The sequence below is a fragment of the Cervus elaphus genome, chromosome 17 (assembly GCF_910594005.1).
Source record: "Cervus elaphus chromosome 17, mCerEla1.1, whole genome shotgun sequence".
Taxonomy (NCBI): domain Eukaryota; kingdom Metazoa; phylum Chordata; class Mammalia; order Artiodactyla; family Cervidae; genus Cervus; species Cervus elaphus.
The window spans coordinates 27420181-27433115 of NC_057831.1; the positions used below are offsets into that span (position 1 = coordinate 27420181).

A 12935-nucleotide genomic window follows, 5' to 3' on the forward strand; every position below is an offset into this window, starting at 1 on the left:
GATCATCAAGGGTGCTCACTTCTGTGAACATTTGAAGACCCGCTTTTTGGTGGGGGGTGGGGTGGGGGGGTGGTTAATGTGGATTTTTTTCTATTCTTGATCCCCTTCCTGGTCATTCTCCATGCTTCATAGCTCATAATAATGTACTTAGCAATAGAATATTTATCCACCAAGTTCCTCAAATTATGCCTATCCGAATACCTGAAACTGAAAACTGAGAAACGTCTAAGACTTGGTGACTTCTCACAAGTAAATTATCTATAGAGCCGAGCTATCTCCCATTCCAGTTTCTCAACATGTCTGTGAGACAGTGACCTCTGCGATGCAAATGAGGCGGCAGATGCCCTGTTCCACTCAAAATGCAAAATGGTATATACGGGACCAGAAGACACACAGCAAGTGCCAAAATCTGATCAGCTAAGTGACCTTGGGCTAAAAGGACCTCAAGCTGTTGCCCTAAGAGTAAAATGGGAATAATAGTAGCCACTGTTTAACTCATGGGGACATTCTGACACTCATGAGAGGTACTTGGTTTTATATTAGGCTTCAGGTGTTACTGTCCTGCAGACTGAGAGCCTATATCTGCCGCACTGAAAAGCTAGATAAGGGTGAGCAGGCCTGAACCGCTGTGTCGTTTGACATTCGTGTACGTGTCGTGTATGTGGCAGAACTGGAGGCCAGACAGAAACTCAGCGAACCTGTGACAGTCTCTTGGTTGGCTGGTTTTCCAGAGTGAGCTGGGCCCCTTTGATAAAGTGAGGAGAGGAGGCCTGCATCAGCGCTTGCCGTGGGGGACACCCCCTGCCCCGTTAGGCACTCAGAAGTGAGCTGAATTGTGCTGGTCTTGTTCTATGATGCAACGACTGTCCTGGAGCCTGCTGTCCCTCGGGTGTGAGATTAAGCCCTGATTCATCTCCTCAGCAGACTTGACTGGTTTGTTGGGTCATAATGGATGCAAGCTCACACCTTGCCAAGTATTATTGCTGACTAGTTTGCATGACAGATCTGATGGAGCTTTGTAGGCCAACTGGAGATGCACAACCCAAGCCTTTGGAGGATCCGATGAACTCGAAGAACATGCGGATACACGTTCTCTTGAGATGCTGTCTGCTTTATATTGGAATTCTGTTATTTCATGTGATTTCACTTTTCTGTCTTGGATTTTAATACTTTGAAGTAGCTATTGATCTTGAAACCTTTATGGTGGTCAAGGCTTGATGTTTGTTTAACTCAGAGAAGTCGGACTGGGCCAGCATGGGGGAGTGTCAAAGGGGCTTATGATGGAGCCACCCTGGAACCTAGCCTTATGACTCACTGAATTTAGCAGCTTGTTTTATTATATTTTAATTGATTGCAGTTTTTAGGCTGAAAATCTAAATCCATGCTCTTGTTTTTAAAAATTCAGAATAGAAACAGATACAGAATAAAAAATATGCCTTTCAAACTTGGGGGGGTGGTAACAGATATGTTCACTATCTTGCTTGCAGTGATGCTTTTATGATGTATAAGTATGTGAAAACGTACCAAGTTATACACTTTAAATATGTGCACTTTATTGTATGTCAGTTCTATCTCAGTAAAGTAGATGAAAACTGTGTAGAGATGGAAATTTAAAAACGAAGTAAACCCATGGATCTCCTACATGACCCCAGTTGCCTCCTTCAGACACTGCTGCTGCTTGCTGTCTTGCTGTCCTTCTAGAGTGTTCCTTTATGTACTTGAACCAAACAGACTTTGCTCTGACCAGGCCCTGCTGTACAATCCTTCCCTGCCCGTCCTCCACCTCCCACCACGGGGCCTCCTGGTTTTTTTGTCCATCACCAGCACCAGCTTACTACACACCCTCGGCCTTAACTCAGAAGCTTTTATGGTGGCCGTTTAGGTTAATCTTGGTTTAAAAATAAAACCTGGGCCAGAGAGAAGGTTAGAGCTGGCAGAAGCTGGGTATGGGTCATTCTGGCAGGTGGAGCGTAGGCACCTGGTCGCCTCCAAGTTGAGATGTTCTAATTTTCTCCTGTTTGCTCTAGTGGCAGTGCTGTGGGGCTTTTGGAGCTGATGATTGGAACCTAAATATTTACTTCAATTGCACAGATTCCAATGCAAGTCGAGAGCGATGCGGCGTTCCCTTCTCCTGCTGTACTAAAGACCCCGCGGTAAGTGACGGCCAGAAACCCAACGTGTGTGTACAATGAGCAGTTTCTTTTTTTCTCAGGAAACCTCTTCTTACCCACCTATTCCTAACTGTAGCTCCTCTTGCAGTGAGTGGGGGGTTAGAGCTCAGATCATCTCAGTAGGAGTAATTACGTATATGTGTTAGTCACTCAGTCGTGTCCAACTCATGCCCAACATTAATTAAGCGGTGCGCGCTGGTTCCTGTTCTAAGCCTGTGTACGTGTTGGCTCATTTCACTTTGGAACCTTCCCGCTGGCAGATACTACCATTATCTTCCCTTTTCAGGTGAAGGCCCGTGGAGTTTAAGTAGCTTTCCCAGGCTTGCACTGCTGGCGAGTGATGGAGCCGAGCCTAAACTCAGGCAGCTGCCCGTATCGCCTGTATTCCTTCCTTGTGAGAAGGACTGGCTTGTACGGAAGCACTGCATTGCTTGGGGTTAGTAAGCCTTTTCTTGCTGACTCAGCTCTGAAGGAGTCCTAGGAATAGGAGAAGAGTCTGAGACAAGCTCGGATGAGACCACTGCAGGAAGACTGTGGCTGCCCACACTCTTGGCCAGAATGGTGACAGTCACTGCAGTTTGTATTTTAGGAAAAATTAGAAAATCTGTCCACAAGCCACCCTCTTTACTGTTGGTTTGATTATATTTTGAGTCAAATTGTCTGGTATAGTGAATGTGTCTCAGTTGAGTCAGACTCTTTGCGACCCCGTGGACTGTAGCCCGCCAGGCTCCTCTGTCCATGGAATTCTCCAGGCAAGAACACTGGAGTGGGTTGCCAGCCCCTTCTCCAGGAGATCTTCCTGACCCAGGGATCGAACCCAGACCTCCCTCATTGCAGGCAGATTCTTTTGTCTGAGCCATCAGGGAAGTCTGATACATAGTATGGCTTGAAATGTAGCTCCCCAGCTCTATGTAAAAGCCAGAATTGAGGGTTAAAACAGTAAATGTGAGAGAGAAGGTGCCCTTAGCCCTTCCTTGCTCCTCAGCCTCTCTCTGACTGGTCAACCCCACAGTGTCCTCCCCCAGACCCGCCCTTCCATACGAGGGACAGGGCCACATGGGTACTGATGAGTTCAGGGGCTGGTTCTCCCCTGCAAGGTGGGGTGTGTGGGGCTCTTTAAAAGGGGCCGTTGTTCATCTGTAAAAACACTGAATCATTATGCTGTGCCCCTGAAGCTAATATAATATTGTAAATCAACTAACCTTCAATTTAAAAAAGAGAGAAGGGGACAATGGTCTCAGGACAGTTGTCTCAGGACAATGGTCCCCAGACTCAGTCTGGGCTGTTCTCTTTGTCTGAAGGAGGCTAAGAATTGGTGAGGACTGTGCTCTGGACCCTCCCCAGGAAAGCCAGCCTTCCTCCCCAGCTCACTTCTCCCTTCCCCTGGGTGGGCTGGGAGGCAAGAGAGCGCCCATCACAGAGCCCAGGGTGCCCGCCCAGGCAGCAGACACAGCTGTGCTCTGTCTGTCTCCTGCTTCTGCCCTGAGTGAATATTCCAGCAGAATTCTGAAAATTCTCAGAAGATGCACCCCCTTTCAATTGTAGATCCTTTGGGACAAGATGTCTCATTCCATAAATGCTAAGCTAGTAAAATCCACCACATGCCCTGCAGAGGAGAAACATAAACCAACCTGAGACAGCAGAACCCACGTTTCTTCTCAGGCCTGTGAGATGTCGGGGTGCCTATACACACACATGTGGTCAGGGCATTGCTTTTAATAATCAAAATGACTTGTTCTCGTGGAAAAACCACTTAAACAATGCACAAGTGCATGTATTGTATCTTAGACACTTGGTCATGTCTGACACTTGGGACCCCGTGAACTGTAGCCCGCCAGGCTTCTCTGTCCATGGAATTTTCCAGGCAAGAATAGCCTGGAGAAATGGAGTGAGTTGCCATTCCTTTCCCCAGGGAATCTTCCTGACCCAGGGATTAAACCTCGGTCTCCTGCATTGCAGGTAGATTCTTTACTGTCTGAGCCACCAGGGAAGCCCAGTATGCTAGTATATAGATTCAAAAATAGAATTCCCCACTGAAGAGCATAAATGGAGATAATCATTATGAAAGTCATTAGAAGAAACTTTTAACTGTGGTTTTTGTCTGTCTCCAATTCCCTAAACCCATAAGCTTCTTGAGGTTATCAACCTTGAATTCAGAGATTCCCACGTAATGGAATCGCTAGTCTTTCTGATATTTCCTGAGTCTCAGTTTTCCTCATTTGGAAAGGAAGGATTATTTAATACCTCCTAAGGAATGTTGTGATAATTCCATGGGATTTTGTATGAAAGTGTTTAACACGGTGCCTGGGACATCTGTGTGCCCAAATAAACATTTTATGACCAACATTTAGCAGGGGTCTTCTGCTGACCGTGGATGGACTTTCTGTCTGACAAGAGTGAGTTTCAGTTTTCTGTTTCTTTTCTCCACCAGGAAGATGTCATCAACACGCAGTGTGGCTATGATGCCAGGCAAAAACCAGTAAGTGGAATCCCATCTTGTCGCTTAGTACGAAGGGTGTTGGAGGAGCTTTTGAATTTGCGTGGTGATGCTGTGCTCTCCTCTTCCCTTGTGAAGGAAGTCGATCAGCAGATTGTCATCTACACGAAAGGCTGTGTGCCCCAGTTTGAGAAGTGGTTGCAGGACAACTTAACCATTGTGGCTGGTATTTTCATAGGCATTGCCTTGCTACAGGTAAGATGGCTGTCATGGGCGATGGTGCCCTGGGAGAGCCCTCGCCAGGACAGACGCTTTGCCTAGTCCCCACACGTCACAGTTGTTAAGACACCTTGGAGGGCTGGGGAGAAAACCTCAACTCTCTTTGGTTTGTATTTTGTTAAGGCTCTGATTTCAGATGCTACTATCCCGAAAGACTTTAGGGAACCTTTCATCCTTTTCAAGATGGAAAAGTTGCTGGGGTCACTAGTTGCCTTCTGGCTTTCCAGCGTTTCCATGGGGTTAGTGATGTGGCATTGTGACAGCTGATCAGACAGGAAAGGTCAGATGGCAAGCCTTGCCCAGTGGCCAGGCTAAGACTTTTTGGAGTTTCTCAGACACTCTGTACTCCTTTCTGTCTCTGGATCATCTTTCCAAAGTGCTGGGAAGGGAAGGGAGCACCCACTTTTCCTCCTGGGAAGCCAAAGAACTGGGCTTTTCTTCTTGTGGAGATGTGATACTTTCAACTGACAGGGCCACAAATGAGGCATAATGGTTGAAAGAAATTAAAGAAGACCTGAATAAATGGAAAGTCATCCATCATCACAGATTGGAAGACTTAATATTGTTAAGGTGGCAATACTCCCCAAATTGATCTACAAGATTCAGTGCAGCCTCCGCCAAAATGACAACTGACTTATTTGCAGAAAGGGACAAGCTGATCCTACAATTCATATGGAAATTCAAGGGACCCAGAATAACAAAACACACTTTAGAAAGCACAGGGTTGGAGAATTCATACTTCCCAATTCAAAACTTCTGACAAAGCTACAGTAATCAAGATAGTGTATACTGGCATATGGCTGGACATATAGTTTAGTGGAATGGAACTGAAAGTTCAAAAAAAGCCTCTAGTCTATGGTCAAATGACTTTTTTTGACCAGGGAACCAAGACCATTCAATGGGGAAAAAATGGTCTTTTCAGCAAATGGTGCTGGGCTAACTGTTTATACAAAAGACTGCGTTTGGATCCCTAATCACATATAAAAATTAACTCAGAACTGATCAAATACCTAAACGTAAAAGGTAAAGCTATAAAAGTTTTAGAAGAAAGTATAGGTGTAAATCTTTGTGATCTTGAATTAGACAGTGTTTTCTTAGATATGATGCTAAGATCACAAGCAACCAAAAAGTGGGTAAGTTGGACTTCATCAAAATTAAAAACTTTTGTGCTGAAAATGACACAAGAAAGTGAAAATAAAGCCCACAAAATGGGAGAAAAAAATTTACATATCAGTACCTCTGATAAAGGTCCTGTGTATAGAATATGTAAAGAACAACTCAACTATAAAAAAAGATAAACCCAATTTAAAGGTGAGCAAAGGATTTGAATAGACGTTACTCCGAAGATACACATTAGCTCTTTGTAATGACATCATTCATTATTAGAGAAATTCAGAACCACCGTGAGATACCACTTCACACATACTAAGTTGGTTATAATAAAGACAGACATTAATAAGAACTGGTTAGGATGTAGAGAAATTGGAACCCTCAAACATCACTAAAGGGAATGAAATGGACGCAGTATCTTTGGGAAACAATTTGCTAGTTCATGAGAAAATTAGAGTAACCATATGACTCAGCAATTCTGCTCCTAGGTATGTGCCCCAAAGTACTGAAAGCATGTTTACCCAAAAACTTGTACACCAGTGTTCATAGCAGCATTATTTGCAATAGCCAAAAAGTGGAAACCATCCACATATCCATCATCTGATGAATGGATAAACCAAATGAAGTTTATCCATATAATGGAACATTATTCAGCCATCAAAAGAATCAAACTGCTGTTGCAAGATGGATGAACTTTGAAGACATTTCACTCCATGAAAGCAGACCAACACAAAGGCCATATATTATATGATTCTAGTTCTATGTCAAAATAAGCAAATCCACAGAGACAGAAAATAGCTTAGTGATTTCTAGGACTGCCAGGATGAGGGGGCGGGTGGAGTGACTGTCCCAGGGTACAGAATTTCTTTGGGGGATAATGAAAATGTTTTGGATTAAGATAGTGTGGTGATGGTTGCACATTCTCATGAATGTACTGAGAATCGCTACATTATACACTTTAAAATGATGAATTCTGTGGGATGTGAATTCTATCTCAATTTTGAAAATCAAAGATTTTTTTTAAAAATAGGATTCAGTAGCCAACAAAGCCTAAACCTTCTGCCATTTGACGCCTTTCTTCCCTTTCTCAGATCTTCGGGATCTGCCTGGCCCAGAACCTGGTGAGTGATATCGAGGCTGTCAGGGCTAGCTGGTAGAGCGCCTGCTACAGCCACTTCCAGACACTGGACAGACCCAGCCTTCCTGACCCTCCAGTGCGCCCACCTGATACCCATGCTGCACGGACTCTGATCTCAGAGGCATCCCGCAATCCCAACTGATGGAGCTGCCAAGAACTTAGTTTTCTTGCGGGGGGAGGTAAACTGGGAAATGCTGCTCACTGACAGAATTAAAAAATAACCAGTATGAAAGTCTTTGCGCCATGAATCTCTACTGTAGCCATGAATTTCTGGAAGGTTGGATACTTACCAAATGGAAAAAAAAAAAAGGGAGGGTGGGGGAGCCAGATGTACTGAGTTTGTGGAAGAGTCTTGTCCCTGCTTCGGTGGTCGGAAGGCTGTCTTCTGTGTTAACGGCCTGAGGAGGTGTGTCGTTTCTGAGACTCAGCCCCTTACCTGGGAGGGGTGTGTTTTCAGCATCCCTTCGCTGTACGTTTCAAGGAACCGTTAACAACCATCCTCCCAGGAAGAGAACAGCTTGCCTTTGGGTTCCCATTTTGTGACCGCATTCGACAAGGAGCTTGGGTGGACTCATCTGGTCTCTCCTGGAGTGTGTCCTTGTAGAAGTTGTGTATTCCTTGTGTGCTGAGCAGGGGCTTTGGAGCATTTCACGATGCCGAATTCTAGCAGGACAGATCTTTTCTGTAAGTAGGCCTGGGCTTTATTTATCAATGAAATCCAAGGAGAAAAAGAGGTAGTGAATACTGCAGCCCACCAAATTAGTTATTGGGTTTTTTGGAAATGGAATACTCTGGGGCTTTGTTTTGTTGTGGCCCTCCCCCCTTTTTTTTTGTCTTCCAGAAGTGAAAGCTATGATACAGTTTCTCTTACATTTTAGATTTTTTTTTTTTTACTCAGCTCGAATATTAATTTTTTATATAATCTCTCTGCATGACCTGTGAATCTGAATCCACCAGCTCCTTTTCATGCCGTCTCTCCTACAAGCCTTTATAAACGGTCTTCTGTCAGCATTTATCTCATGGGGTCCGCAGCCCTGAGTGGCGTGTCCTGCCCGTCTGGGAAGGGACCAGCTGGACGTCCCAGGTATGTCTGTGGACTCAGTCTCTGCTCCATGTCGCGCGATCGTCATGGCCTCTTCTGCAGGCTCCCCCTTTCTCTTGGAATCAAATTAAGCCCAGTTCTGAAATGGTGTTGACGGAGTCAAAAGCTTCTGGTGGTTTTTTCTTCTGGTTTTCGTTTGTTTTTATGAAACAACAACAAAAAACAAAAGCAGAGGTTGAGACCAGAGCTGCGTCTGTCCTCTGCGCCGACTCGCCAGCAGAGCAGTGACAAAGCACAGATGTCTCAAGAGGGAGCGCTGCTTGGCCGAGAGCTCTGTGATGAGGCGGGAAACACTTGTAGAAACTGCCGTCTGCCCTGTCCCCACTCCAGGTGTGGGGGACGAGTTTTGCCCCAGAGTTTAATCCTAACTGGTGTCTACCAGGATGTCCGCTACCCCGGGGAGCAGATATTAGTCTGTGGGAAAACCACAGGCATGTATCACAGTGATGACACATTTGCCCACACAGAACCGGGCAGCCAGCTAGTATAGCTTGTGGAAACTTAGCAAGGTTTTCCATTTTGGCCCCATGTTGCATCGCCGTGGCTGATGAATGTGTCCGTCTGCTCAGAGAAAGGACAAAAATTCTTTGAAAATCTAGTCTCCAGAGTTAAGGTGTGTATGACTCTGCATGTGTGTGTTTGTGTCTCTGTGTAGTTGAGAGATGTTCATTCCATATCCTGGCTGTGAGATGATTTTATCTCATGTCTGTCCCCACCACTGTCGTCATCCATATTGATTGTCACTCAAACCTGGAGAAGACTTGAGCCCTCTGGTTGGCACTCTTGTCTTATTTGTTACCTCATTCATTCTCCAGTGAACTCCACCTGACCAGTTGATTCAGAATCAGGCCAGCTTCCCACCCTTTGGCACATTCAATAAAAGGCCAAACAGCAAGTCCGAGTTCTAAATTTTAATTAATCACCTTTTTTTTTTTTTTTTTTTACACTTGAGAGTGGTTGTAATACAGGCTGTCATTAATAAACTTGGTTCTACCTTACATGGAGTTCTATCTGTCTTCATTCTCCCTTGTGGTTGTGAAATTCTCTAATGCAATGGTGATCAGACGTTAGCATGCATTGGAATCTCCTGGAAAGCTTGTTAGCACACAGATTACTGGGTTTGCCACATCACCAGAATTTCTCATTTAGTGGGTCTTGGGTGGAGCTTGAGAATGTGCATTTTTGACAAGTTTCCAGGTGAACTTTCAAACTGGGAAAGACACTTGTCAAGGCACCCCTCTGACCAGATTCTCTCAGAGGGAAGAAAGAGAGAGGGAACAATTTGTGTCTGGGGAAGGAAAGGTCCTTTGTGCTGCTGGACGCAGACTGATGAGAGATGGGGCAGAACTGAGGATGTAGGAAATCTGTCTCTGAAATCACTGTCTGCAATCACCATCATGTGGGGACCATGCAGAATACAGATCAGGCTTTGCCCCTCACAATCCTGGAGTGGGAGTCAGAGCTTGTATTTTTTTTAAGAAACTCCCATGAAAATTTAACACACAGTAGGATTTAGGACCCATAGACCTAGGTAAATCTTAATAATATTCACAAGCTTTTTATGGGAAAATAATTTCTAGCAGTCCCTTAGAGCAGGATTCTTAAAAACCCACCTGAGTTTTTAAGATTAAAATACCAGCGTATTGATAAATGTCCTTTCATTGTAAACTATCTCTGCAGAAGGCTTCTGTCTTGCAGACTACTAAAGACTTTTTTCAAAGATCAAAAGAAAATAAAAATCGAAGATTCATACAGTATTCTCAGACCTTGACACTGTGTTCTAGTACTTGTCTGAGAAACAGTGTAGGTCACTTCTCTGGATATTTGAGACAATGTTGTTTTGTTATTATGGCTATAAGGAAATTTATCAGGGGTAACTGGAGATAACCAATTCATATTTCTTGAGTTTTCTTAGCTGTGCTGTAGAGATTATGTGTACATGTGAGGTAATTGGACCTCTTTGTTCAGAGCAAACTCTAGGCCAACAAAGGAGAAATGTCACAGCTCAGAAGTAAAAAAGATGCTTTGTCTACAAAGCTTAGAACTTACAGGAAGTTTCTTCCAAGTTTGGTAGATAGACGTTGGAGGATGATTATTGGATTTGTCTTTATCTCTCTTGTTTGACCAGTTGCCCACAAATATCATTTCCTTTTGTGATTTACAAATATCTAATACAGTTTCTTTAATGAAAGCAGGAATTCAAAAGTAGAATTTCATGTCATGAAGCACTTGAAAAAGAAGTGCCTTTCCTTGTTCTTTCTCCTCCTCGTTTTCCTCACAAAGAATAAACCTCTCCTTCTCTTTCAGCTTTCTTTCTGCTCCAGGCCCCTGCCACCCTTTTCTCAAGGGGATGCTGAAAAGCATTGCTTGGCTTTTTCTTGTCATGCAGCCCGTTTCCTCCTCCGTGCCCTCTGTGTTGGTTGGCGGTGGTGGGGGTCGGGGGAGAGCAGGCAGGGATGCACTAATTCTGCAGTTTCCTGTTTCCGGAGGGCTTGGACCAGAGCCCTGGGAAGCGGGTGGGCTGAACAATGAGAACCCCGAGCCCAGGGACCTGGCAAAGCCCTCCCCAGCTCTTTTGTCATTTATTCCACGAAGCCCTCCTCCTCTAGGGAGATCCTGTGGAGACCTCCAAGGAAGGACTGGGAACCTCTCCATAAACACTGGCCATCAGGGTTGGTGGCCAGCTCTCTCCAGGGAGGCCAGGGGGCTGCTGCTTTGTGATGCCTTCTCAGGAGGAGGAAGTCTAAGCTTTGAATGAGAAGGAAAAGGCAGTGTTTGGAAATACTCTATCTTGGCCTTATTGTGGTGACATGATAAAGTCTAGGCGGGACAACAGACAAGGCAGGTGTATCTGGCTGGGGGTAGGGGTCAGAGAGGGGAGGCCAGACTGCTCAGGGACCAAAGCATCTGTAGACTTGAGCCTTTCTTTTTGAAAGAGTTTGCCACAAAAGAGTCTATAACATTATAGTTTTCAAGACTTAGTTAAGGAATACAGCTTATACAGTTAATTGAATAATTAATTGAATACAGCTTCTTTGGGGGGGATTGGAGAAGGAAATGGCAACCCACTCCAGTGTTCTTGCCTGGAGAATCCCAGGGATGGCGGAGCCTGGTGGGCTGCCGTCTATGGGGTCGCACAGAGTCGGACACGACTGAAGCGACGTAGCAGCGGCAGCATGCTGAATAGTTCTTGTATAAGTTTGGCCTCCAAGGGGAGGGATGCCAGAGTGAGTCCATCCTGATTTCCTGTAGCCCAAAGCAAACTCCTCAGGAGCTGTCCTGGCCAATGCAATTTACCCCTTCACTTCCAGGAACTCCCAACAGTAGAAAAGCTGACGGAAGAGCAGGTGGGTTCCTGGGCTTTACACTTTAAAGCAACTCCAAAAAGCAAACAGTAGAATACAAACAGGTAGCGGGTTTGCATGCTGTTGCTCTTCACTGGCCGTGTAGTTGCAGTTCTCGTGCGAGAGGGCCAGCTCGAAAGCCGCCTTTTAAATGTGCAGCTCGTCAGCTTGTGTCAGCTTTTGCTTTTGCAGAGCCTCTCGTTTGAAAGGAACGTTTTAATAGCCTGCCCTCTAGTGGTGATCGTGTAAAAGCTCTCCTGACAAGTGGGAAGAGAGACCGCAGTCTGCTCAGAAGCACTAGCTCTTTGGAGGAACCTGAGGGTGTACAGCCATATGTTGCTTGCTGAGAGTGGGTAGGTGTTTTATGCCTTTGACATTCGTGAAAATGACAGAGCTGCTTTTGGAAAGTCAGGGGGCAGATGTTCAGCTCCCTTCACCATCTAAGTCCTGATATTGCTGCTGAAAGTTTCTGGGGCGCTGTGGCAATGTGTACAGGTCGAAGCTGGGCCCTGCCCTGCTGCCTAAGCTCAGACATTGTTTATAGATGGGGTGGCGATGGGCTGAAAATGCTAATCTGCGGGCAGGAGGCACTGCCTCTGTCAGAATGCCCACCAAGGAGGAGAGGTGTGCTGAACTTGAATGCTTTCCCCTGCCCCCCACTGGCACTCAGGTTGCTGTGGCCCCCAGGGTCCTGGCCTGCATCTCAATTCCTCTTCAAAACAAACAACGCTCCTGAAACAAGAATTAGACATTCCCTGTATGAATATTTCCTCTGAAAGCACCCCTGTGGATCACCACATGGCGTTCACTTTGATCTGAGAATCTGCAACCTTGGTTTTAAGGGCTGTGAAGTCTGGTGGAGTGTTCCCCACTGTACCTTGTGTTTTAGGAGTTTGTTACAGCTTGAACCGTGTCTTCCAAAAATTCATGTGACACCCTAACCTTCAGGACCCTAGAGTGTGATAAGGTCATGCTGGGTGGGTTCCCACTCCGGTTGGTTATTGTCTTTATATAAACGGGAAATTTGGACACAGATGCACGCAGGAGAATGCCATGTGAACATGAAGGTGGAGATTGGGCGATGCATCTGTAAGGCAAGGAATGCCAAAGAAGGGCGACGAGTCAGCGGAAACCAGGAGAGAGGCCCGTGCCTGGTTCTTCCCCGGAGCCTGCAGAGGGAACCAGTCATGCCAACACCTTGGCTTTGGACTTTTAGCCTCCAGAGTTATGAGACAATAAATCTCCATGGTTTAAGCCATCTACTTTGTGGCATTCTGCTTCAGTAGTTTCTAGGAAACTAGTAAGAGTCTGAGCACCTATTGCTGGCTTTCAGAATGGAAATGTATAGAATATG

General features: G+C 45.4%; 1 protein-coding gene across 4 annotated transcripts in view; it reads left to right on the forward strand.

Moving 5' to 3' along the window:
- The window catches only part of TSPAN5 (tetraspanin 5), a 178445-nt gene extending 171014 nt beyond the window's left edge, over positions 1 to 7431 (forward strand). For all 4 annotated transcript variants that reach the window (XM_043871160.1, XM_043871163.1, XM_043871161.1 and 1 more), the window contains 4 exons: positions 2028 to 2153; positions 4603 to 4650; positions 4747 to 4863; positions 7089 to 7431. In XM_043871160.1, the coding sequence (XP_043727095.1) occupies positions 2028 to 2153; positions 4603 to 4650; positions 4747 to 4863; positions 7089 to 7154 (357 nt within the window). In that variant the 3' untranslated portion in view covers positions 7155 to 7431. The remainder of the gene's footprint in view (positions 1 to 2027; positions 2154 to 4602; positions 4651 to 4746; positions 4864 to 7088) is intronic.
- Positions 7432 to 12935: the final 5504 nt, after the last annotated feature.